We start from the raw sequence: 27,484 nt of genomic DNA on the forward strand, positions 1-27,484 counted from the left end.
TCAAAGACAACAATAAAACACTTTATTTCATAGAACAACAAGAAACAGCCACACAATACAAGTGGAAATGTGCTAGCTAAAGTAGAACCGGGAAAAATGCCAGTGAACTTTATGCCGCAAGCAAGGGTTGGCAACATAATCAACAGCTACTCTTCAACACTGGACACTTCAAAGCCGCACTGAATTAACTGTCAGGTTGGGTGGGTGCAATGAATAACTCCTTCACGCCTTGTTGTTTAAAACAAAGGCAAGAAACAAATCAAATGTTTTATCCCCCAATAAAAGGTGGAGAAGACATCTTCCAGCTGAGCAAATAAGTCACAAGCTATCATCAGTGAGCGAGACGGTAGACTTTTTACGATTGCCTTGCTCAGTTCTGTGAGCCAGCTGGCAGAAATGCAAGCACACATGGCCAGTGAAAGCTGGAAAAATGAAAATTCAGCGCACCTTTAAGAAAAAGCCTGCGAGACAATAGAACAACAAAAACAAGCAAAGCAAAAAGTCTTTCATGAACACAAAATGATTAAGGCTACTGAGCATGTATCTGCCCCCTCCCTTTCAAATAACAAAGGGCGAATGTTTTTTGTGCAAACTATACCATTCAATGAAGAGAAAGTGGCATGGATGGTCGCAGTTATTTTTCATGTTCATCTGTTCTTTTGACTTTCTATTGAGTTCCTAATGAGTCCTCCGTATTTTGCACCCTTCTTTAAAGAAAATTCGGCCGATTTCTGTTTTCACAAACAGAAACTTCAAATTTGTTTCTTTTCTGTTCTGCAACACAGATAACTGGTACATTTTTGCTTGTTGAATATTCTGCGATTAAAAGGCTTTCATACTCGGTGGGAAGACAGCGCAAAAAACGACAACCACAGGGGAGGACCCTTTCAATAGGCTTTCAATACACTGTTTCGATAACCAGGCCGTGCTAATCCAACAATGCGACTTCCCTCCCATTGAGATGCCTACGGGCCTTTACAGTGAATATGACTGAACTAAAAAAATCAGAGTGAAGCTAGCCTAATTAAAAAGTGAGGAACAAAAATATCCTTCGGAAATAACATCTGCTATCAACAATGACAATCCACTCTAGACAATCTTGCGCTGGACAACAGCTCACTACAGCACACCATCTTGTAACCGGCCCAGTACAGCACTTCTGGCATCTCGGATGACTTCAAGAGTGGTTAAGACATTTCAGGTGTCTGTCGGTTAAGCCTGACAGAAAAGAACTGCAGAAAAAATCTTCCCTATCCACAGGAAAGTTCTGCAATGTTTTCAATTTTTTGAAGCTGCAATGACTTCACTAACGACACTTCGCTCAACCCTTTCACAGGAAAAAATGCTTCCCCTCAATTGTTTGCCTTTGCAAGCATTACAGGAAGCCCAGTTCAAACATGTGGTGCTGACTTCTACCTTGCGGGAGCTATACACAGAATTCACAAAATGCATTGCCTAGTAATGCAAAAACAATGCTTTACACTCTTAAACTTCCCCATGTAATGCTAATTTTCGGAGCTACGCCAGCAAGTCTGTTTCTGACTAATATGAAGTGTGGAAAAGTGTATAACAATATTTTTGAGATCGCTTTTTTGATCAGCTTAATAAGCTACTAGGCTTACAATTTGGAAATGACTTTTCATGGCACTTTCATTAGATTTTGTAGCAAAGCCTGGCATCGATATTGATGTTTCAGTCATCACTTTTGGAAGTGAAGCTGTTTTTTTTTGTGTGTGTTCCTTTAGTTGAGTTGGAAAAGATTCGCTAACATTTGTACACATTTATGATGTGAAACTGCAAAAATATTTTGCAGTCTGGTTTGAAAATTAAATTTCTGACAGAGGACAATTGAATATATTTCTAAACATTACAGCAAAAAAGTAGTTCTCCATCTTTACTTAAAATGATGCCTTGTGAATGGGGTGAAGCTTCCAGAGGACAGCAGCAGAGTGTTTTAATTTTAACATGCCGTGTACCGTGATGTGCTAGCGTCACCTGGCACGCACATGAAGCACATTGTGGATCAAGAGCATTTCAGAGAACATGCGATATTAACACATATCAGTAAAGAACACTGATATTTTCATGCTGGCTATCTTGGTTATGGCCACGCCTCCTATTCTACGCTTCTCCTTTGTCCTTATTTCCAGTCAATTATGTATTTTCAACACGGAAGAAATCTTTCAACTCACAGGGGTAACAAAAAAAGCAAAAGAAAATTGCTGACTAGCAAGAACTTGTGCTGTTTGTACGAAGTATTGTGCAAAGAACATAGAAAAGCTTGCACATGCAATTTTTGCACAAACAGCTGCTGACAAGACATTTTATTCATGGTGAGCAAATGTTTTGGACGTGCCTCTCCGGACTCTCAAAAGCCACATTTCCAGGTCACGAAAGGTATGGTATGGTATGGTACAGTGTAATAAAACGTGGGGTTTAACGTTCGCAAGCTGCGTGTGCGACTAAAAGGGACAACATAGCGAGGGCTCTGGACTATTCTGATCGCCTGAAGTTCTTAAACAAGCCCCGACACCGCACTCCACAAGGGCGCATTTTACGCTTTGCTCCAATGAAATATGACCACCGCGACTGGGACTCTATCCCACAACCTTTGGCTCGGCGGCTGAACGACAAAGCTGCTGAGCGCCGAAGCAGCGCATAGGTCTCGACAGGCATTCCAATCAAAAACGCAACACAAAATGTTGAACACGAGCCAAAACAACAAAGTGAGCAAAATAAAACGTAACACAACTACACAGCCAAAATGTACTAACGCGTTAAAATGAGCAAAGTGCAAAAACTCTATCGATACAGGGTGTACATGTGAACTCAAGGTACCTAAGTGAGCACAAACAATGTAAACAGGCCTTGCTCACCATGACGTTAGCTCTTTTCGCTGACATAGTCGAAAGAATAAAAACCGCAATACGCGACATACTTGTTATCCACACAAAATAATGCAATGCATCTGTTTTCGCTTCGTGCGGCTAACCTGTAACCAAAACAAGCTTTGAAGCCATACACAGTATCAGCTACTTCGACAAAGTGAACACGTTCTGCAAAATTGGCTCTTCCATATAACTGAAATTGTTAAGCGTGGCATTCTAAAACCCTTGTCAGAAAAGCAGCGTGTTGATTCCAACAACAAAATATATGCGCAGTACATGTAACAGCTTGCATGCGTAATGTGTCTGGCGGGGAACTACGTATCACAAGGCCAGTTTCATACAATGCATGCAGCAAACAGGCTCTCGACACTCAACATGTTCGCACATTACACATGTCGTACCTCCTACAATTCTATACAATGAAAAAACTCATGCCTACCAAGTATGAACAATGCCGTGATATAAGCTTTGAGCAGACAAATAAAGGGTGTATTCAGAGCTCACTAGGATATCAGTCTTTTAAAACCAAGGAAAACGCCTTGGTACTATTCGAGAAGAAACGTAACAGCATACTTTTTTTTAAAAGACAATAATATAAGAGAACAGAGAAGAAAAGACAGCCCACGGCAGTTGTTTTCTAACACGTGACTGAGACAATGAGGTGGTGATGAAATAAGTACAAAAAATAAAAATTCCTCAAAATACCCCTCAACGTTAAGTGTATCTGCCTCTTTTGCAAAAAAAATGTAACTTGAAGCATTGTTTTTCTATCACAAAACAATGGTAATTCAGTTTGCCAATGAAGCATTGAATCACTGAGGCGAACTGTGGGACTTGGTACAATCTGCCTCACAACACAAACACATAAAAGCAGCCTGTCATCATATGCTCCTCTCGTATAAACAACACATTATATTACAACAGCAACACATCATTTTTTTTTTCTTTCATGTCGAACATACGTTACCCAAAGCAAGACAGCACATGCCCTGAATTCTGTGAATGGCACAACGAAACCTCCATTCTTTAACGAAGCAAAAAAAATTACACCCTGCAAAGCAACCTCCCTAGTGAAGGAACGGGTCTTGTTTCAGCCCTCTGTTTCAACATTCAGTAAGCAATGCGAACAGAATGTTTTAACCTGCTGCTAACATTTAACTACCACTACTGCCGTTAATGCCACAAATGCACCAGAAGCTGCATATATACTCACTGTGCAGTGAGCATGGATTCCAACCCCAAACATATGCAGCTGCAAAAGCGGCAATGCAGTAATTCCATGCCAAAATGGCAAAAACATTCGTTAGCTATACAGCTGGCAGTCACACATCACTGGTGTCCAGCATAAAAAACATGGCACAGGGTATGCTTGACAAGCCCTGGATTCCTTGGGATATGAATGCCACTATCTGTACGACAACTGTTTCCCAAACACTATGAGGTCACAGCACAGTTGGGTGAGGCTAGTTTTCTTCGTAGCCAGGCAGTCTGGCTGTGAACGAAGTCTTCTATACGCAAACCTCATTCGAGTAGAAGACAAGACGTGCAAAAGTCCACCAGGTCAGTTCCACAGTCAGCGCCTACAAGTCCCTTTGCTTTGCCGTGGCACGCAGACGTGTTCAAAACAACTCGGATACATTGAGATGCAGACACCCCAGCTATGGAAACAAGGTTGTATGTCATAGTCATGCTGCCCTTAGTCGACTCTGTTGAATTCACAACGTTTCTAGTACTCAACGCGTTTCGACGAGTTGCAAAGTGCAGATGGGGGACCACTCTTACATAAGTGTGTTGAGGAAAGCCGGTTCCATCACAGAGCACACCACCAAAAAAGCACTGAAATTGGTTACACGGTCACATGGTTGAAACTGGTTGCACTCAAGCAATATTGCGTGTCATGCAGTCACATCTCTTGGATCGTGAAGCATTATAACAAAAACTGAGCAAGCTGAGCCATAATATAAAGAAAACACTGAAGAAGTGTTTGACACCTTGAAGATAAAAATCTTTTCGGAAGAAATCTACCTGGCCAGGTAAAACAGCAATGACCAGGATAAGTCTACGCAGCTTCTTTAGGAAAGGGAATCTTATCACTTCAAGACCGGCTCGGTCTCTTCTCCAGCGGTGACTGGAATGGCCCGCAGCAGCCCCTTTTTAAACGGGCGGTCCATTGTGTTGATTAGTTATGTGGCATAAGCCGCAGGCATGACCTGTTGGTGGTTTCAAGAGCAACTTGAATGACAGTTGGCTGGAGTTGCCCTTGTCAATACTGTCGTGCATCTTCTTTTACCGTCTGCCTGTGCAAGGCTTGAGCTTTGTCCTAACAAATGAACTTGCCCAATCATTTGGGCTTCTGACATTCTGGTGTGCAAATGCACGCTAGAGCATCGAGATGGTCCGCAACCATCCTGAAAGCTGCGACAAATGCCAAGACGAGCACTTCATTCATCGGTTCGGTGCTGCGCCAAGAGTCCAGAATGTTCGAACGCAGCGGCACGGTTCAAAGTTTCCAAGCGGTAGATAGCGCAAGTACCGGATCTCGTGTCGTGTCAGCGTGTCAGGCATTCCAGTCCGTCACGTCCTCCTTTGGCAGCGAGATGGAGTCTGCACTTTCGAGCTGCCCTCACACGAAGCTGAAGAAAGTGGGCAGCTTCCCTGTGCGTTTCTGGCGCCAGTAGTCCCTGGACAGCTTGGCCAGGATGGCGACAATGGCCATGGCCATGAGGATGCTGAGAGCATCGAGCAGGCCCTGAGTCCAGTTGGTGGGCTGTGGGCACAGGTCGGGCTTGCGCAGGGCGTAGATCGCCTTGCCCGCCAGGCTGTTAGCACTGCCGTCCGAGCAGCGGATCTCCTCCACATCCTTGACCTGGACACAAGGAAAAAAAAAAGGTCGCATCACTGCCTGCCGTTTTCGAAAATTCAGTGCTCAATTTTCAAGAACTGCAGCAAGCTGGCACATTTTGTACTGTACCAGATGGTCACATGCGGATACTGGACGCAACTACTGGACTGGACGGCCAATCGTAGAGTATGCAAGTGCAGTGTGGAGTCCACATCAAAAGGGTTTAAAACGAAAACTGGAGAGATTGCAAAGGATGCCAGCACGTTTTATATGCTCTAAATACTGCCACACTGATTCAGTCACAGCAATGCTAAAACAGTGTCAGTTAGAATCAGTAGAAATAAGAAGAACAAAGCAGAAATTGAAGCTTTTTTTTCTGATAACGAATGATAAAGAAAATGTTAATAAACAATACTACTATGTCACACCTCCCCTGAAGCGTTGCCCACGAAAAAATCACAGTAAGGTATTACAACCTATTATTACACGTACTGATGTCTTTCGCTACTCCTTTTTTCCCGATGCCGTACAAATATGGAATCAACTAGCAAGCGACGTTGTGGACCGAACAGATGTAGAAAACTCTTGAGATAGGTGTGAACACGTTCCTGGAGGATTGCTGAGCAAATCTTAGATTCTGTGTTATTGAGTGTACTTTGGCGAAGGGAATTGCACTTTTATTTGTATATGTTTCCCTCCCTGTAATGACCTTCATACAGAGGGTTAACAGTATGAATAAATAAAAAAAACATAAAAATACACGACAGGAGACTTCCCACTGGCACAACCAAGAAGCCAAATAACGTCACACATGCACAAGAAGAGAATGGGTGCATGCAACTGCGGCACCTGGTGGCATAGAGTGCTAACTATTAGGAACATATTTTTCAAGGCACTGTACAGCAGAGTCTGTCCCCTCCTACCTAAATGTCCTAAGAAATGACCGGACCTCATCAAGTTGCACTTAGAACAGAAGTCTATTTGAAGTCAGCGTACGCACACTCCAAGAGGGAGGTCATACGGCGCAATTTGACAAGGGCTTTCGTTTCTATAATATACATGAAGCATTTGGAAGGGAAAAAGAAAAGGGGGAAAAAAATGATAACAAAATGTCCCAGAAGATCAGTGCGATTCATGCGACAGAGTATTAGTGTTCTCTCCTGATGGCGGCGGGTGCCGTGAACCAGACTATCAATAACGGTGTGAAATGCAGAACACCGTTTCCACTCGCCCAATCATTGGGCCAATCATAGTGTGCCATGCCGTGCTCCCTAGCCACTCTCCCCACCCCTTGAATTTGCCTGGCGACCGCTGGTTAAGGCGCGTTTATACTCCGATGTCCACAGCGCACGGGCGAGCATCGGTGGTGATCAGTTATGTCAGGCTGATCATGCTGTTCATCATTAAAATCAAAGGCGCCAAACCATACACACACACACACAGGAGAAGAAAGAAAGACGAGACAGAGCGCCTTTTCTCCTGTGTGTGTGTGTGTGTGTGTGTGTGTGTGTGTATGGTTTGGCGCCTTTGATTTTAATGATGAATAACTACCAACTAGCCCAACAACAAGTTCTTCTATGATCATGCTGCAAAGGAGCAAGTCCGACCCTTTGCAGTCCAACTGCTCCGACGTGCTGCAATGGTCCCCTTCCACCATAGTGCCTTTGGCATATTCTAATATGAAATAAACGTGATTTCAATCAACCAATCAATCGCGCTGCAACGGCTGAGCCTGAAGAAACACATGCGCAGATGATGCGCAGTACATTCGACGCCATGTGTTGTAGATCCGTGAAGCAGAGCAGCCCCGACGAGAGGAGAAACTGGTCCGGTCACGCCGGTGACGGCAAGTGCACTTGGCGTGACATAGAGACATGCTCCATGTCTCCGCCACTGCGGTCAAGCGCAGTTGGAGTGTAGAAGGTGCCGCTTTGACCAACATGACATCGCCGTGCCAGGCGCCCGCGTTACGGCGGAGTACAAACGCGCCTTCACTCTCATCACCCGTTTCCTCTCACCCTCTCTCCACTTTTCCCTGCGCTCTCCCTCCTTTTCCCTCTCACCATTTCACTCTTTCCATTTTGCTTCCTCTCTACGAGGCTCCACACGCCAATGCCAGATGCGTGTTAATGAGTGTTTAATGAGCTAATGCATTAAAAATAAAACAAAACAGTGCAGCATAGGTGACCACATTCTTGTTGGCATAAAACTTAACCACAGATTACATTAGGCTCAGAATAATGCCCAGATACAAAATGAGAATGGAAAAAAAAAGCTTAAGAAAAGGTAGTGAGGATTTTCTCCACCGCAGACGGAATGGAACTAAGTCTGATTTGGTGTGAGACCTTCTTGTTGTCCTGCAGCCAGGAGACGAAGCTGGCGGTCTCGCAGGTGCAGAGCCAGGGGTTTCCGCTGAGGCGCAGGTCGTCCATCGAGTGGTTCCTCAGGTGCTGGAGCACGTGCGAGGCCAGCCGGCTCAGCCGGTTGTTGGTCAGGTTGAGCCCCACCAGCGAGCGCAGGGCACGCGTGTCCACAACCTGCGATAAAGGAAGGAGCTCCCGCTTGCTGATGCGTTCCGTGCAGCACGACACAAACACCGACGCAGAGGAGAAAGAGTTTCAAGCGCCCTACGCTGTGAGTCCCTGGCTCGTTTTCAGACTAATCAGCCCCAAACCAAATTGTCCAGCGTTTCCCATTTCCCTCATCATCATCATCAACCTGACTACACCCACTGCAGGGCAAATGCTTCTCCCATATCTCTCCAATTAACCCTGTCCTTTGTCAGTTGCCGCCACCGTATCCCCGCAAACTTCTTAATCTCATCCGCCCACCTAACTTTCTGCCGCCCCCTGCTACGCTTGCCTTCTCTTGGAATCCATTCCGTTACCCTTAAGGACCATCGGTTATCTTTCCTTCGCATTACATGCCTTGCCCGAGCCCATTCCTTCCTCTTGATTTCAACTAGGATGTCATTAACCGGCGTTTGCTCCCTCACCCACTCTGCCCACTTCCAATCTCTTAACGTTACACCTATCATTTTCCTTTCCATGGCTCGCTGCGTTGTCCTTAACTTAAGCTGAACCCTCTTTGTTAGCCTCCATGTTTCTGCCCCATAGGTGATTACCGTTAAGATACAGCTGTTGTATACTTTTCTCTTGAGGGATATTGGTATACTGCCATTCATGATTTCCCTACTTGACCCTAAATCCCCCCCCCCCCCCATATTCCCCTTGCTTGCTTACCGCAAGCAGCTTCATTCACTGAAAGACTGAGCCTGCAGAACTGTTACACAGAAATTTGTAAGGATATTTCAAACCCAATTTCCTTGTGTGCATGTGGCTAGCTACACAACGTGGTACTTTGGGACTGCCAGTCTGAACGGTGAGGCCATGCATTAGCTTATGCTGCCTAGCATAGAGCTAGGCCGGTTCAGGAACCACATAGCCCAAGTCCTAACAGTCTGTAATACCATTAATGGTGCTGCCGGTACCACATGGGGGGCTCTAAGGTGCAGGGCACCGCGTCTCAATTGCGACATGATACAGGGCTGTGCACACTGCTGGTTTGTTTTTGCCTAATGCAACACAACCTCCTTACAACATGCACTGAGCTGACAAATCAGCGGATGCAACCAAATAAAGGTAAGGTTTGGCTCACCATGCCTTTTTCAAGTGCCCTACCAATGAAGATTGGTTGGTTTATTAGGGTTTAACACCCCAAAGCGACTCAGGCTATGAGAGACGCCGTAGTGAAGGGCTCCGGAAATTTCCACCACCTGGGGTTCTTCAACGTGCACTGACATCGCACAGCACATGGGCCTCTAGGATTTCGTCTCCATCGAAATTCGGCTGTCGTGGCCGGGATCGAACCTGCGCCTTTCGGACCAGCAGCCGAGCACCGTAACCACTGAGCCACCGCGGCGGGGCAACCAATGAAGAGTAAACCATAAAACAAAGGCACCAAACCTTGCACTTTTGGTTCTTGTGCAGCAGAATAATGTAGTTGCAGTCCAGCAAAATACTGGTATGGAAGCATTAGCTGCGCTGTTTTCATTAGTTTCTACATCATGCTTTGTTCCACAGCGGTGGCTTAGTGGTCTGAGCGTCTGCCTCGTATGTGAGAGGTGTGGGGTTTGATACCCAGCGCCATCGGGTATACCCACCAGCGATACAATGGGTACAACCTTTCTCCTGGCCTGATGCTTGGCTCATTTAGGGAAAAAAGCCTAGGAAGTGGGTCTTGGACCCCACACGGTGCAGATGAAAATACCTTGCGCCATGGAGCTCTTTCATTGAAAAGCTGCCCTCAGGCATAAAAATTTACGATCATCATCACTTAGCGCCTTTCTGCACATAACAATGCGCCTATTCCTCCCGCATGTCCTGACTGTTACTGTGAAAGTTCTCTGCAGTAACTACAGTGCACGGTCAATTATTTCGGTCTACAAAATTCAGAGCTGACTAAATTTGCTTTTCTCATGTCCCATGCCTATTTACAAACAGCTGCCAGGCCTGTTTATCGGTTCCATATCATTACAACGCCCAGTACTGATCCACATTTGCGATGCAACCATCAGTGTGAAAAACTATGAGACCTCTGACGCAGAAGAAACAAGATGCTAGCATGTAACTGTTACAAGGCAGCCGAGATCAAGGAAGACATGGTTGAACAATTAGTGCAGCTATGACCAGCTATGGTCCAGGCAATTATTTCATCTGCGCCCCAGCCAAGACATCTTCGTCACATCAATGGTCTCTCCCGCAGCGTGATTCTTGTTCCCATCAATCACCATGCAGGCGTCCTCCGAGCAAACAGCCCCAACTACCATGGAAGGCACTAACAGTCAGGCTCATATTGTGCAACGTAAGCTAGGTGATGCATTGAAATTGTATTACAAATCTTCATGCGAGCCCACTCGTTGGCAGGCCTTGTAAAGCTGCCAAACTTATATGAGTAATAGTCAGCTAAACTGAGGCTGAAGTTCTCAGTGCGGCACAGATGTGCATGCGAGTCTCACTTGATCGATGGATGAGATCTCGTTGCCATGGACGTCGAGCATCAGCAGACTGTCCCAGCCATGCCTGGGCAAGAAAAAAAAAAGAGCAGTGCTACAGGCCACTTGGTTTAACGTGCATGGATAAGTGTATCACAACAATGCATAACCTAGCATGCAGCTTGCTTGATGCAGGTCAATTATCAGCAATGCCCACTTCATTTGCCTACTAACTACAAGTCGCACTAAAAGCTTTTGAACAATTAGTGAACAATGAGGCGATACCTTAGTGAACAATGAGGCGACACTTTAATGAACAATGGGGTGACATCTTAGTGAACATTGAGGCGACACATTAGTGAACAATGAGGCGACACCTTAGTGAACAATTAGGCGACACATAGGGATCCCTTGTTAGCGCAAGGTGAAAAAAGCAGTCCAGCAAGCAACGTGGTGGACATCAGGTTGGAAAAGTCTATACAAGGCCAAACACAGTAGATTCTTTTTTGCCAGATGAAAACGCTATACTTCCGCCATGTGTGGCCTTGAGAAATAAATGCGAAAGTCTGATGGTATGTGTCTGATTTTTTTCGCGCAGTTAAAACCAAGCACTGAAATGACCCAACTCGCCCGTCAATTCCTAATGAGTTTCGTGACCTCTCCCATCAGAGTGAAAGCATGTGGGGACACGACAGCGGGGCTCTTCTTACCCATTGGTTGGCGGCATGAGCGACTTGATGCGGTTGTTGGCCAGCCGCAACACACGTGTCCGTAGGGGCAGTTCGGGCGGGAGTTCGTCCAGGCCATGACCCGTGCAGTTCACATCCACCACAAGGGACGAGGACACGTTGCATACGCACCGATCACACAGATCAAATCCAAACAGGAACAGGCTGCGGCCCTGCACAAGATACGGTATGGGTTTGGGTGGGGGAGGGGGGTGATGCCAATGCCTGGGGTTGTTAGGCGTCAGTTCGATAATTACCCATTGTCTCAACCTTGCCTTTAAGAGTGTTAGCTCTTACTCATCACGTTTCGAGATTTCGTGGGGTCTGCTACCACCCTGAGATCACAGCGCCACCTGTGGCAGCAACTAGAAAACAGCACATCTCGCATTGAGACTTGTAGCGCCATCTACAATAGCATTGTAGAAACAACCACTTAAACTATGGGGAACTGCGTTGGACTTGGTTTTCTCTGACTTAGTTGGAAGGAGAGTGGAATTCATCGTGGACTGAATAAGTTACGTAGCTAACTACTTCACTTACCGCAAGACTGTGTTAGGGCTAATTAAGAAGAGCCGTGAAGAAGAATGTGAATCCATGGATGACGACGAAAGTGTAATGGAAGAAGACAGTTCGTCCAACCAATCAAGTGAAGAATTTGATGCAGGTGCCAGTGAAGATGATAAGCAGCGATTTGTGTGGTAGTTGGTTGCAATATGTACGAGTGAAATGTTTGTGAGTGTGTTCATCATATGGGGAAATAAACGTACAAATTCATATTTCCATTGGTGTGCCGCCCTTTAATCTCATTCATATCAATTCTAGTAAACCACACAGCTAACGCCCGTTACTTCAATGTCTTCCAGATGGTGGAGGCATTGTTTTTCACACAGCCAGGCATCCCTTTCTCTGCTCCCTCCCACACTTCAATAGTTCAAAACAAACTGCCATTCTGTACTGGCTGAATGTGTTGACAGCCCATTCAACCGGAACAACTTCTTTGCCGGTGGCCCATTAGCAGTGCAATTTAACTTTCAACGATGCAAAACTGCAGCAGCTGCAATGACCACAGCAGCACTTACTTGCAAGTTGTATATCCTGTCAACTTTTGTGAACTGCCCAGAGGGCGTCTAACCCTGTGGAGAAGGTGGATTCACACCACCATCTCCCCCCTGTCTGCATGCAAAACCCAGACATACACTCTTTAGATAGCAGCAAACGAGTGCAGAACACTTCATGCTGACACTTGTGTCTGCTTGCTGGCCAGTGCACACTCAAAGGTCAAGGGTTCACCCTGGTGACAACACACATGTAGTAGCCCACCCCAATGCACAGTAGCATGCCAGTGGTCTTAACGTGTCAGGAGAAATTCCTTCTCTTTATTAAACACCCTTCCTATACTTTGCAATTGAAAAGGTAAAAAAAACTGGTGGTTCCCAGCCAAGAATCTGTGTCTGTGGCCCTATACTGTAACCACAAGCTTCTAAACAATTGGCACTAAACCATATAGTAGCCATATAAGGGATGTATTGGGGTATAATATAGTATAGTCATTGTCCCACTGTTTTCACATCAAAAGTAAGCAACCACTGCCCAGTCTTTCAAAGAAAAAATTTACCGGGATGCAAGCGGTTCTCGTTGGCTTTTTCAAGGTTATCGAACTTTGGATAATTCGAAAAATTTTTTTCCAGTAGCTAGATGTATGAATTAATGAGGTTTTACTGTACTCAGGTAACCCTGTCACATGGGCATGTCTAGTTATTTCTCTCTCATGAATAAGAATGAGGTGGAGCGCATATGGCAGGTTCTCTCAGATCACGAATGGCACTTTACCAGTATCCCTCAAGAGAAAAGTATACAACAGCTGTATCTTACTGGTACTCACCTATGGGGCAGAAACGTGGAGGCTGACAAAGAGGGTTCAGCTTAAGTTAAGGACACAGCAGCGACCCATGGAAAGAAAAATGATAGGTGTAACGTTGAGAGATCGGAAGCAGGCAGAGTTGGTGAGGGAACAAATGCAGGTTAATGATATCCTAGTCGCAATCAAGAGGAAGAAGTGGGCTTGGGCAGGGCATGTAATGCGAAGGCAAGATAACCTCTGGTCCTTAAGGGTAACTGAGTGGATTCCAAGATAGAGCATAGCAGGGGGTGGCAGAAAGGTGGGCGGATAAGATTAAGAAATTTGCGGGAATACGGTGGCCGCCACTGGCAAAAGACAGGGTTCGTTAGAGAGACATCGGAGAGGCGTTTGCCCCCTCTCTATGTTGAAGGGAGAGAAACCCAGCCCATGAGCTTCCCGAAGCCAGTTATTGGCTTGGCCACTGCGGCTAAGGTACGGCTCACCGCAAGCTGCAGGAACTGAATGGTCGTCTTGCTGCCCACAGGGAAGCTCCCAACTGCAAAGAAGCGACGTGTGCAAAACACTTTCGCTTCCGGTGGCAGCATCGTCTACCCCTTCATCCCCACCTCCTCTTCGATATCAGCCCAAGCAGCAGAAGTCGGCCCAATACTCCAAATGGATGGTTTCACTCCAGTCCTTTGTGGAGTGGCCTTTGCCAATACATTCCCAATATTGGGCCCATTAGCTGTGGCGCCTGGGGGTATGCAGCCTGCGCACGACAGCCTTCTTCCACCTGAAGCGTTGCCGAAGATCTTCCTTGTGCAGAACGAAGGCATCGTCTCGTTCCTCATGCCACCGCACGAAAAGAAAAGGGGCAAACGTATTGCCCTCTTCACAAACAGAAGCAGAAAGCGGTTCCATGCATGCAGCCGCTGCTCGAAACCCTCACAACCTCGACAGATTTCCACACTGCTCTGCTGATTTGATAGGTTATTGACTGATAGGTTATTGACTGATAGGTTATTGGTTGATTGATAGGTGGCAATCGGAGCTGCCTGCGTCGCAGCGTTCAACTGGCCTTTTGAGTCGGTACACCGTCGGTTCGAAGGAATTCGAAATGAACGTGTGATGACAGGGGTATAAAAGTCACGCAAACACACGGCCGAGGAATTCTGTTACTAAATTCAGACGAATGAAAAGAGTGATCGCTCACCTCCAACAGTGGCGGTGAGGCACACCGGGTAACGTTGACGTCGTGCAGCTCGGGGCCCTCCCGGTGCTTGTCCAGTTCTCGCAGAGATGACAGCCAGCTGTGCCGGCGCTGTGCAAAGTGCTTATCACAGTGCCATGGATTTTCTGAGGGGAGAGAGCCAGAACAATCGCGCCATCATCCTTGGCCACACTGGTCGCTGCATTCAGTGTCGCATTCAGCTAATTTGAACTACTGAGAACTGTAGCGCAAAGAAGAAGCGGACGGAAAAAAGACGCATATGCATACGCAGCACTAATTTCCAGAAAAAAATTATTACAAGAAAGACCAGGCAGTCCCATCGTCATACACATGGTATTAGAGAGACCGTTAGCATGAACTGTCAACCAGGTGCACAAGTTCATACTAGCGGTTTCAAAGAAAGAAACTATTCCTATACCATGCAAGTCATCAAGCAGTCCCACTGTCACGCACATAGAATTTGAAACCGCTAGTATGAACTTGTGCACCTGGCTGACAGCTCATGCTAACGGTCTCTCTAATACCATGTGCGTGACAGTGGGACTGCTTGATGACTTGCATGGTATAGGAATTGCTTCTTTCTTGTAATGAACTCTTCTGGAAGTTAGCGCTGTGTATGCGTCTTCTTTCCACACACGTCTTCGACCACAGTTTTACGCTCAGCATGCACTGCGCTAGTACACACAGTTCTACCCAGTTCTAGGAACTGTGCAAGCCACTGCAAGAAACGCCGATCGACAATCTGGTTGCTCATGTGCAGTACGAAGCTCAAGATGTATGGTGAGCGGTAGCTTAGTGCCATCTGGTGGTACACAAAGAAATTAAGCAGCCCTGCAGATCCACCGTTGCATGCTGGAGCCATGTATGAAATTGACGTCTACCAAATGGCAATGGAATGAAAACTTTGCGCCCTAACTAGCCTCACCAGATATTGCCTTAGGCGACCCTCTCTAGGCATCACTGATGCTGCAACAATGGGTGAGGTGCGTTTCCAGATTCAGCGCAGAGTCTCATGGGAAAGTCGTCTGCTACCGCTACTTCCGGTTCCAAATTTCTCCCCCTGCTCACTTGCTTCACGGCAGTCGCTGTGTTAATTCGCTTCTTACACTAATTTATTTCCACTGCAACACCACTGATCGTATTGCATCGTTGCAAGACCAACTCAACGTCGACACTGCTCTGCTTCGTAGCGTGTTTTGCATGAAGTACAACCAAAATGATGTAAACGGTAGGAGGATTTCTATGCGTATGCAGTGCGATGTGTTGAGATGTTCTGTGCACACAGCTGCAGGTATGGATAGTCTGCTAGCTAGCCCACTGGCAGCTTTTACACGCTGTGAGGAAAATACATCTATAGTTTGCTAAATTGCGCAAGCTCAGCACTTCATTGCCTTCGTGGTGCAGCAAAAAAAAAAAAAAAAACAATAATGACCAATGCGTTAAATTATAGTTCAACTGCACACACAACTGACCACCGCACACACAACCGACTGCCATGCCTACACAGAACAGCCAACCTACCCTGATATATTAAGGCGAAAGCCTTTAATGGCTCATACTGTCATGACCAAGACCTGTTAGCCTGCATGAGAATTTTGACGGGTGTCCATCGAAATATGTGAGACAGTTACTGCGCAATTTCCTTTAATTTTCCACTGGTGTCCACAGAGATATGTGAGACAGTTAGTGCGTAATTTCCTTTCCTCAAATACAATTTTCATTTTCTTTATTACAGCCCCTCTTTCTTCTTTCACTCCACTTCCTCCCTTCCTGTACAGTGCGGTTCAGGTTCAGGTGTCCATCGAGATGATGACAGAGAATTACTGCACCATTTCTTTTCCTCAAAAAGCATTGCCTTCAAAGGGCAACGCTGTGTTCCATGGACTCCCTGGCAGCGCTACAACACGCTGTCGCGTTCCACTCCTAAAGGCAAAGATTAAGCGTCATTAACTGGCAGTTAATTAATGCACCAACAGAATATGAAGTGAACAATCGCGTAGCAGAATGCAGCACTCAGGCTTTTGCCTTTCACCACTTTAGCCGCTAAAGTTCCTTGTAATTTTTATAACCACGAAAAAACACTCGTACCTTTCGTTAATGCCATTTTCTGCGCTCAGGACGCGTTCATACGCAGCACGCGCTGATCTTACGGTGATGCTGTGCAATACGCAACGTTGCAGCACGAATAGATTAGCGAATAAATGGTGCATGAATGCACGGCAAAGGCAGTGCGTGGGAGAAATTTGGAACCGGAAGTAGCTGGCAGACGATTTTCCCATGGTTCTTTGCGTTCACTTCGGAAACGCACCTCACCTATTCTGGTGGAGCACCAACCCCGAGGCTCACCAGCAAGGTGGTAGTGAACCATCCATGTGTTGTTGGCAAAAGGAGGCAGCTCGGTGAGGAGGTTGTGGTCGAGCCGCAGTGTATTCAGTTCCCGCAACAGCTCCAGACCCTTGGTTGACCGCAGCTGCGCACGAGAGGGAGAGAGCAAGGGCACCATCTCCTTTGCAAAGCCAGATCAGCTCGAGAAGAAGGATTCATGCAGGCTACATTGCTCATTTACATTTAGGTCACCTTTCTTATGCGCACAGGCTGCCACATGCACATCCTTCTCTTTTTTTTTTTTCCACTTTTAGTTTCTGTACGAGCAGCGCAAGAACAAATGTTCTTACTTCAGCATTGAAATGTACATTCAAGAAAACTATCCGTCCAGAGAAGATCTATTTAGAACACAGGAAAAAGTTTTGGTTTGGTTAAAGCAATTTGAGTAAAGCAAAAAGGTTCGGTTTATGAGGGTTTAACGTCCAAAAGCGACTCAGGCTATGAGGGATGCCGTAGTGGAGGGCTCCGGAAATTTTGACCCCCTGGGGTTCCTTAACATGCACTGATATCGCACAGCACACGGGCCTCTAGAATTCACACATGTGCAAGTTTGAGTAAAGCAAAAAGGTTCGGGTTATGAGGGTTTAACGTCCAAAAGCGACTCAGGCTATGAGGGATGCCGTAGTGGAGGGCTCCGGAAATTTTGACCCCCTGGGGTTCTTTAAAGCGCACTGATATCGCACAGCACACGGGCCTCTAGAATTCACACATGTGCTAATTTGAGTAAAGCAAAAAGGTTCGGTTTATGAGGGTTTAACGTCCAAAAGTGACTCAGGCTATGAGGGATGCCGTAGTGGAGGGCTCCAGAAATTTTGACCACCTGGGGTTCTTTAAAGTGCACTGATATCGCATAGCACACGAGCCTCTAGAATTCACACATGTGCTAATTTGAGTAAAGCAAAAAGGTTCGGTTTATGAGGGTTTAACGTCCAAAAGCGACTCAGGCTATGAGGGATGCCGTAGTGGAGGGCTCCAGAAATTTTGACCACCTGGGGTGGTCGGAAGGAAACAGTGTTCTTCTCACTCGCACTTACGAATTACCTAATCGGTGGTCAAATGTGGCTAATGTGTTCCCTTTAATACTAGAGCTAACTGTACTTGTCATAGTGCTGAAACCTTGTTTTTTCCTTGTACAGTCAAACCCACTGATAACGATACTGAAGTGCCAAGGAAATATTGTTAAAACTGATAATTGTTAAAACAACGTTATGCCAAGAAGAATAAAACATGACAAACTTCAGAGCCATTAACGGCAGGAATATCCCAGAGGGACATTCCAAGGCCTTGATCGTTCCAGACCTCTTTATGTGACACTGCTTGGATATCCTGGTGCCGGCAAAAGGCGCGATGATCACCTCATCGGTGAGGTCTTCATTTGTCATGACTGCATCACCAGCATGCAAGCATTCTTCAAGACCCGACCTGCCGCCATCACCACTGCATATCGATGATCAAAGGACCATCACCACTGCATTGGCAGGAGCTTCTCAAGCTTCTGCGTCACTGACATCCCGAATGAAGCCCACTTTACATGAGTAATTCGACAGGAAATCCAAGGTTCTTGCAGGCCTGAGGGAGTGGTGATGGTAGACGAGAGAAAAACCTCGCTGGCGACACGTGTGCTCCGCACTGACTGAGAGTGAGTGTGGCACACGTGGCCAGCACAGCGACGCAGCAGCTTGCCTGCCCTCAGGACCCATGCAACCAGTGAAACAAGGGACAATGGCCATGTTAATGAAGATTACGAAAGGATGCGGCAGCACACGTGCTCTTGCTACCAGCCACCATGCAGAATAAATAAATAAAAAAAACGCTCTGGCACGTCTTCTTCGACCAGCAAACCCTCAGAAACGTTAACAATGGACTGCTCCTCCCAGAAGGACTCACTACCTTTGCTCCTCTGCCTTGGTGCAGGGGAAAGTATCCATCTTTTCTCCTCTGCACTGTCATGCAACACGCAAGCATCCTCGACACGGCTGGTGCCTCAGAGTACGTGGTGACGTGCTCTTTTCACTTTCACTTTGCCAGTTCAATCTGCCGGTCGGCACTTTACACGCATGCATGCATGTTTCTACGTTGTAAGCATGGTTTGGCTGGTGTGGGAGTAGTGTTTTCATGTTTTTTTTTTAAAGATGGCTCCCAGAGACCAGATTTAATTGTTATAAGCGATAATGTGGTATGAAAGAATTGTTATAATTAACACCTTAAACAAAGTGAAGCACTGACGGTGCCACCGTTGTACACTGTCATATCCGATATATTGTTCTAACCAGAACTGTTATCGGTGGGTTTGACTGCAGTTTGTAGTTATCGAAGTTTTTCTCTGCAGTATGTCAGAAAGTGAGGGCATGTAGAATAACAACGAACGAAAGAATCAGAGCGAGGCATGCACCGAAAACCAGCACTTGGCGTTTCACCCAAGCCCCGCACGGTCTTGGGTGAAACGCCCTGTACACACTGCCCTGTGTCATAGTGATTCTTTGCTTTTAACCATGCAATAATGACAGCGTGACCTCCAGACCTGGTTATGTGACAGGAAGAGCGTCTGCAGTGCGTTGAGGTGCCCGCCCCAGAGCACCGCGGCTTCTTCCTCCGACTTGGACATGTTTCTCAGTTGGTTGTCCGACACGTTGAGGTGTCGCAAATGTGGGGACGGGCCAAACCAGGATGCCCTGAGCTCCGTGAAGAGGTTGTGCGAGAGGTCTAGAGAGGTCAGCATCGTGATGCCGTGGGTCAGGTCGGGTGGCAGTAAGGTGAGCTTGTTGCAGGAGATATTCAGCCGCTCCAGTTTGGCGAGAGGCATGAACCAGGCCTGCGACAAAAGTGGGCAAAGCATGAGTTTTGCGTCCCCGTATGCTTTAAGACATTTTCTAACGGCAACAAGAAAGCAACTATGATAGTGCGCATGTATCAAGGGTTTCATAAATACTTCTGACATTGAGCAGTGACCGCGCAGGTCACCTGCATACAGTAGAATGCCACCATTACATTTTTAATAAGACTGCGGGAAAAAGAAGTACCAGCCGGGAAACTTTGTAGCCAGGAAGCATCCGTGGAAAAAATGCACACTGTTGTCTGTTTTTTTTCTTGCTTTCTTTTTGCTAATAACAAGCGCAGCATGTTTCAACTGGAAGGTTAAGTTGGAAAAGGCACAGAGAATGGCCGTCCGTTTTATTTGCAACTGTTACAGACGAACAGATAGCGTAACACAGGTGGTTAATCTCTTGGATCTTCAGACCCTCCAATCCAGATGCACAGAATACAGGCTTAAGTTCTTGTACCTCCTGTACAATAATAAGACGCAGATAAACAAGACTCTCTACCTTACCCCTGTACCTCGAGCTAACACACGCATTAACCACGGGAAAATCTTACAAGAATACCGGGCTTGTATCGATTCATTTAAATATTCCTATTTTCTTACAACTGTGTCCGACTGGAATACGCTGCCTCAGAATGTTGTTGATTCTCCTGACGAAGTGGAATTCATTGCCGCTTTGAAAAGTACGAATGTATGACTTTTTTCTTTGACTTTGTTTTGCATTTTTGGTATTATTCATGTGTTTCCCACTCCTGCTTGGACTCCAGAAGGAGTCTGCAGTATTCCTAAATAAATAAATAAAATAAATAAACTGGAATTTGCAAGGCTTTGTGGCTCTCACGATCGTTCGCATGCATGGGAAGCCCTAAATGCCCCGCAATAGCTCTCCATCTGCATGAGCTGCTATTGGTGGAATCAAGGCTGTAGCGAAAAAGGCAGGCGCACAAAAGAGGCAGAACTTTGGGCATGTGTGCATGCTTCTTTACTATTTTCGCGGTAGCCGCTTTAACCCTTCACAATCCTCATCCGTTAAAAACCTCGAAATTACATGTTCAAGCTGCAGGTAACAGGGAAAGCGCAGATGATAGAAACATGAACCTGAATCGACTTGCGCAGCTGCATCTCGCACAGTGCTTGCCGCGGCACAGTTTCGTTTTTGCACTTTCGGTTGTTTCCACTCGCACCACAGCTCCGATAAAACTTCACCGACAGTCGCAGCAAGATTCACGCTGCCCGTAAGAGTACGCCGCTTCTCCATGGGTGCAACACACGGGAAGCTGAAGAACATGTGGCGGCCAAGTGCCGATATGGAGTCCAGATTTGACTTGTCTGTCATTGCCATTCAGCGCATGTGCCATACGTAGGCTGTCCAATTGCCGGCACGGGGTAAAGCACTATCATGAAGTGACATTCGCGACGTAGCATGCGGGAACATTGCCCCAGTTGCGACGTGATAGCTGAGTTTGTTTTGCATGGGTTTCTAGGGGAGCATGGACGGGACTGGCTTGCGAAAATATAGCACCCAGGAGCATAACAGTGGGATTCTACTGCACTGAAGTTCTGAAATCTGTGAACAAATCTTTGCTTTGTGAAGACGGAATGAGAACTTTGGCCGGAGCCAAACTAATGACCTGGTGCATCAAAACATGCCACAAGTCTGGCATGCGAAAATGTGCATGAGGATATAATTTGTAACAAAATCAAAGCTATATTTGGTCAGAGTGATAATTGCTTGCTGGAATTTATAATGGACATGGCATAGGCAGCTAAATCACAAATTCTAGAAAACTGCTTCCCGCTAAAAACCAATATTTTAATATTTTGTTTCTTCAGATAAAAAGGATGTAAATTGCTGGTTTTTGCACATTTATTCCAACACTTGTTTTTTTTTTTTCTTTTCTGCCAAAAAAGAAGAGTCTCTCATTAAAAAGCAGTTCTTTTTTCTTTCTCGGGCAGAAGACATTTCTGTTCTTATATCTATATCTTCATATATCATATATCTATACGTATATCTATATATATCTGCTTTATCTACATCTGTTCTTATATCTAGGTACATCTGACATTGTGTTAAAACTGGGGGTAAACCTTTGCCCCTTGAGAAGGCAATCAGCAGCTGGCAATCTGCCATATCACCAGCCTTAACAGAAGACAAACAGATTAACTCGGGAAGAGAGAAAATAACACAGTGAGATAAGCTTGGTTCCTTGTGTGAGCACAACACAATGTGCAGCGCCCAACCAACTAGAAGCGAGTGGATTTTATTCCATGCTTTATCAGTAGAAGTCCAGAATACAAGATATGCCCTCTTAGTATACGTTTTTTTTTTACATCCGAAAATGCGTCCTTCTTTCGCAAAACTGAGGTCGTCTCTTTCCTTGTTAACCGTAGCCTGATAACCAGTTGTTGCCCCCCCCCCTTTCTAAGAAAAAAAAACGTTGCTTTTCCCCTCTGTATGACAGCATCTCGTAACATAAACATGTTTCACTGCTGCATTCTATTATGGATGTGTTAAATAAAGTTCACAATTCCAGTCATTTTTTTCTTTCACAGCAATCTGACATCTAAATTCATATTTCTATATGATAATGACTGAAGTCAGGTTAGCCACTGAAACCAAGAAGAACAGAGGAATGTTTTGCTTTAATTTTGAATTTTTTGTTGATCAGTTGGAGACTAACAGTGTAAGGAACAAAGCAAGCGTTTAATCAATTAAAAATAATTGATAAGAAAGCAGAAGAAAAAACAACCACATGCCGCCCGTGGGATCCGAACCAACGACCTCTAGCAACTTATGTTCTACATGTTCAGATTACCAAGTTGCACATATGTACCACCAAGGAAATGTCAATCTGCAAGTTCTTGTTTCTTCTTCTTTTTTTTTTTTTTACAGTGTTCAAGCTTGTGTGACAACATCTCACTGCCTTGGCCTTCCTGCAAGAGGTTAGCAAGCCTTGAAGTGATGATAAGAATAGAGACTGCTTCTAAACCTTTGAGCTGTGCTGTCAAGTGTGCTTTGAACTGCTTGAAGTGAACCTCTGAGATGTGCTTCTAAACGTTTGAATATATCCCTCATATAATACCTCATATCTAGGGCCTATGAGATGCATCTTGAGACAAATAATCAGTAATACTGAATCAAATAACCTGGAGCACAGTAAGGCTCAAACATGGGTGTCATTAAGTCAGGCTGATATGTGGTAGCCTTCTCAAATTTAGTATCACCTCCAAAATTGACAAATACAAATTAAAAACACTATAATTTAAAACTACAAAGGGCAAAAAAATTAGGAGATGCAGCAGCTTTAAATTCTGTTTCAATGATGAAGCATGCTTATATGATATTACATCATGACGGTTATCTAAGCACAGGAAAATCCATAAGCTGCTAGTCTGAAGGAGGCATGCGCTGAACATGGTCAATGAACCTTCACAGAGGCTGCCACAAGCAGGCATGTTTTGAAAAATGTTCACAGCACAATTCAGAAACAGCTCGGTCAGATACAGCCTGCAAAAGTATTTGGTCCCCAAGAAGTATACACAGCTAAAGCGCTCGCATTACAAAGTGCGTCAATGAACAGCAGCTGAAGTCACAATCAGCTCAGATTTTAGGGTGAAAGCCTCCAATGCCACATACTGTCGTGACCAAGGAATTTTAGCAAGTTTGGCCGCGTTTCGGCGTCAATACTTAAAAAAACACTGTGCCGAGGCTGGGAATAGAACCAGGGCCTTTGGCATTTTAAGTGGAGACGCTACCATTCTGCCATGAAGGCTCAGGGCCTGAGCATGAATAAAGGCACATCTAGTGAATGCATGGGTTTAATAAATAAAATATAAGAAATAAATAAAAATAAGAAAAGAAACAGAAATAAAAATAAAATAAACAAAACATGAAGAAAAAAAGTGTGACAAGAAACGCTTTCTCCTCGCAGCACTTTAAAGAGCCAAAGTGCCCGCTGAATTTTTTATTTTTTTTCACTACAAACGTGTATCACAGTTCAGCTGCTTCTTTTGGACTTGATCCCATATTTGAAAGGTTCTCACCTTGTCTACATCTTGCAGCTGATTGGACGCCAGGTCGAGTGAAACAAGGCTGCTGGCACCCTCTAGGTTCAACTCCTTGAACTCGCAGTTCTTCAGCGACAGGTGCTCGAGCTCAGCTGTGAAATCGGCAGACCCCAGCGTGAGCACGCGATCCGCGGTGAAGTTTCGAAGCGTCAGCCTGTGGGGCGCAGTGTCCCGTGTTTTGACAAAGCACGCATGCAGCTGTGTCAGTTCCTCGCTTCCTGTGCAGGTCCAGCTGTGTTGGCCTTCGGGCGTTACTTCCTCAAGGAGGCATCCGCAGGGTCGCGTCTTGTCGAGCTCGTCTGCCGTGCCAAAAGCACTGGCAAGCACGCACGAAGACAGGAGAAGGAGCAGCCATGGCTGGCATCTTAGAGGTGCCAAGAGGCTGTCCATGTTTTGAGAGCTCAACTGTAGGCCACGAAGCGAAGGAACCGCAAGTCAGAGGTGGTGCCTGCGACAGCACGAGGCAGCTAATGTGACTTATTCAAATACCTAAAGGCCTGAGCAGACATTAAACAGTAAACAGGCGGGGGGGGGGGGGGGGGGTCAACAGTAAAAAACAAAGCAACTAAAAAATTGCGATAAGTACAAAAGTCGTTAGTGGGGAACACCACGTTGAAAAGCACATCAAACACTCAAAATATGAAGACACATGACAATAAACGCAGTCGAGGGTTTGATGGTGTACCGTCTGGTCAGGTATCATGGTGACGAGGAGTGCTGGTCACTGGGCAAGGTCAATAACGATAGAAATCTTGATGTTTTGGGAGCACTACGGCTCCCTTGTTCACTATCTAGGTAGTGATTTTGACGTTTCGGAAGCACTATGGCATCCTTGTTCACTATCCGTGTTCACTACCTAGATAGTGAATAAGGGAACCGTAGTGCTCCCGAAACGTCAAAATTTCCATCTTTATTGACCTTGGCCAGTGACCAGTACTACTCATCATCATGACAATAAAGATTCAAGTTTTTTGTAAAGCAGTGTTTCCACAAGAATACCAGGAAAAAAAAAAAATGAATGGGAGGATGAAGGTTCCAGCTCGAAGTGGCGTTTTAGGTCAGTTACAAGCGCTTCGTAAGCATTGGTAGATGCAAAGGTGCCAGGAAGTAGATTCCATTGATGAATGGCGAGGAGGAAAGGCGAATGAAAGAAAGGGTGGTTCTAGCAAAGACGGGTTCGACTTTTAGTTGGTGATCAATGCGTGGGAATACGCAGTGAGCCGGCTTGATATAGTACAAGGGAGAATGATTGTGATATAGCCTGTAGAAAAATGACAGTATGCAAAGCATTCTCCGTTTTTTGAGAAGAGGTAAACTGAGAGCTTTTTTTAATTCAGTTACACTCGTTAATCGCAAGTAGTTCTTAGATATGAACCGGGCGGCTTTATTTTGCAGAGACTCCAATTTTGTTACTAGGTATGCTTGATGAGGGTTCCAGATCAAAGAGACGTAATCCAATTTCGAGCGCAATAATATAGTATATGCTAACAGCTTTAAAGGGACTTAAGGGCACACTGAGTAGAACTCAGCTGAATTTTCGTCCTAAGCAAAAATCTTTGTAAAAATCTATTCTACGGCCCTTTCTGGTGATGCTTGTCTGGTAAGAAAACATGTTTTTATTACAGAGAAAACTGCATTTAAAAATTTTCCTGCAACGCGATTCTAACCTGTCACATCTGCACTGAAAAAGACTTTGTGATCACCGTTTTGAAGTGAATCCCAGAGTAACCAAGCCTCTAACATCAGCACACATAAAGCTGTGTCAGCGCAGTCTAGTTTACTTGCAAAATCCACCGGTGGTGGTGACAGCTGTATTTCATTTTGTGGCCTTTTTTTCTGGCTTACGAAAGCTCCAGTTTCAGTTAAAGGTGCGGCTCTGAACCCTGGTTGCTGCCATGGTTGTTACAGTATGCAACACTGAGGGCACTCACGGCATAAACTGCCCTCTCTCCACATCTCATGTTTGCAAGATTTATACCCGTTGTTATTTCTAACAAAAAACACACTATTTAATCACTGGTACAAGCCAGACAACCTAGACACGCTACCTGAGACACCCTCTGCTTCTGACTGCATATGAGTTTCACATGAATTTATGCTTGAAAACTATTTAACAATACCGGTACAACTATGCAGTGATAAATGGTACCTTGTTAATGACACCACCACACAACCAATGAACTTGCTGATTCCATGCATTGTCACAGTTACTGCAGGGATGTTCAAGGAAGTGTCTCTTCAGCGATGCATAAAAGATGCAAGAACTGTGTTTGCAAAAACGCTGAGCGAATAATAGCATGTCGTGAGTTGAACAAAGCCGGGGGGGGGGGGGGGGGGGGGGGGGGGCAGTGTAGCATTTCTACTATTGCACCCATTCCTCAGAAGGAAGGTGGTTATACCTGTTGCCTTGTTTTAGCTGCCATGTGACTACAAAAAATTCTGAGATGTGATGGCTGGCTTGCATGCAAAGCAGGAACAATTTCAAATGCGTTTTCAAGTACTTTGCCGGTAGACAAGTTTACAAAAAGAAAAACAGACACAGAAAGACAACTGAGGCATCAAATACGATAAATCAAACCTTCGAACAATGCAAAGTGTCCAGATATTCACTGTGGCTCTAAATATACCGCCCGAAGCGTGACTACAGTCAGTCCGCAAAGATACGATTGCCAGGGGTTCAGATTTCGCCTGAAAGCGCCTCGACCAATTAGTTTCGTTTTCTGATTGGCTATTTATCAGCCAGTGCATAATGATTGGCAGCTTGGCTTGTCTCAGTAAAAGACCCAGCACTGAAACAAAATAATATTCGTAAGCATGCAGTCAAAAATAACCCCAACAGAAAGGGAAGTACAAACAGACAGCACTTTCCAACCCCGTAAAGCCCGCTTCACATCAGTGTCGTGTTTTTAAACTTGGCAGATGAAAACAGCACCTTGAGGACGTTCGATTAAAACGAAGAAAAATATATTCGGCAGGGATTATTATTTTCTGCTTTTAATAACAGAGAGTTGACGGGTAACGACAGCATTTCAAAAGCGAACCAAGCTGCCAATGTGCCCGCAGGTTGATATGCGCTTCATCTCACGCGTGCGATTAATCGGAAAGTTTTGCGGATGCCCGGCTATTCACGAGCGACAGCCCTTATGGTTCGGATTTGCTTAAATGACAGGCGGCGCCCGCATGATACGGCGCCATCGGAATGTTCTTCGGGAGGCAGCGGTCCATGAAACACCTGTTGCGTGACATGTCGCCAAGGTTCCGACGCACGTATTTGATGTCAGCGTTTCATCCGCGGCAGGCATGCAGAGTAAAGCGATATGTAACCGTCGGTGTTACCTCACCTCGAAGAATTCCTCGGCGATCCCCCATCGCGACGACGAATCACGATAAGAAGGGCCATCGGTAGTTCGTAAACAAAGTTGTTGACCTTAACCGACCGAAGTTTCAACGGTGATAATTGAACAAAAACTAAAGTTAGCAGATTTAAGGTGCACTCTGCTTCTCGGATATGACGCGAGTAGGATGCAGTTAGAGGCTGGGCCAAAAATTGCGCATTCTAAATAATTAAAAAGCCAGTTTTCCAAGTCGACAGTGAGGCGACATCAACGCAAGAGCGGGCGCGGCCATATTGAACGACCATTGCCAATGGCGATGAGACACCTGAAAAGCGCCTCGACCAATTAGTTTC

The 27,484-nt window shown here is 45.5% G+C and overlaps 1 protein-coding gene across 4 annotated transcripts; it reads right to left on the bottom strand.

The window, feature by feature from the left end:
* LOC149347120 (protein singed wings 2-like) lies at nt 1-27,424 on the bottom strand. Of its 4 annotated transcripts, none has more exons than XR_016292505.1 (10): nt 27,138-27,424; nt 23,773-24,201; nt 19,429-19,719; nt 16,869-16,992; nt 14,505-14,647; nt 11,434-11,624; nt 10,748-10,811; nt 8,076-8,267; nt 1,219-5,754; nt 1-1,166 (listed from the first exon to the last, which is right to left on the bottom strand). XR_016292505.1 is itself a non-coding variant. In XM_089586889.1 (9 exons), exons 2-9 carry the CDS (start codon nt 24,184-24,186, stop codon nt 5,512-5,514), a joined length of 1,662 nt encoding a protein of 553 aa, XP_089443015.1. In that variant the 5' UTR covers nt 24,187-24,244; nt 27,138-27,424; the 3' UTR covers nt 1-5,511. The 4 variants fall into 4 exon arrangements, 1 of the variants encoding a protein (XP_089443015.1); XR_016292503.1 differs by having other exon boundaries at nt 23,773-24,244; XR_016292504.1 differs by having other exon boundaries at nt 23,773-24,244; nt 27,133-27,424.
* Nucleotides 27,425-27,484: the final 60 nt, after the last annotated feature.

Source organism: Amblyomma mixtum, chromosome 4 (assembly GCF_055824585.1).
Source record: "Amblyomma mixtum isolate Tamu chromosome 4, ASM5582458v1, whole genome shotgun sequence".
Taxonomy (NCBI): Eukaryota; Metazoa; Arthropoda; class Arachnida; order Ixodida; family Ixodidae; genus Amblyomma; species Amblyomma mixtum.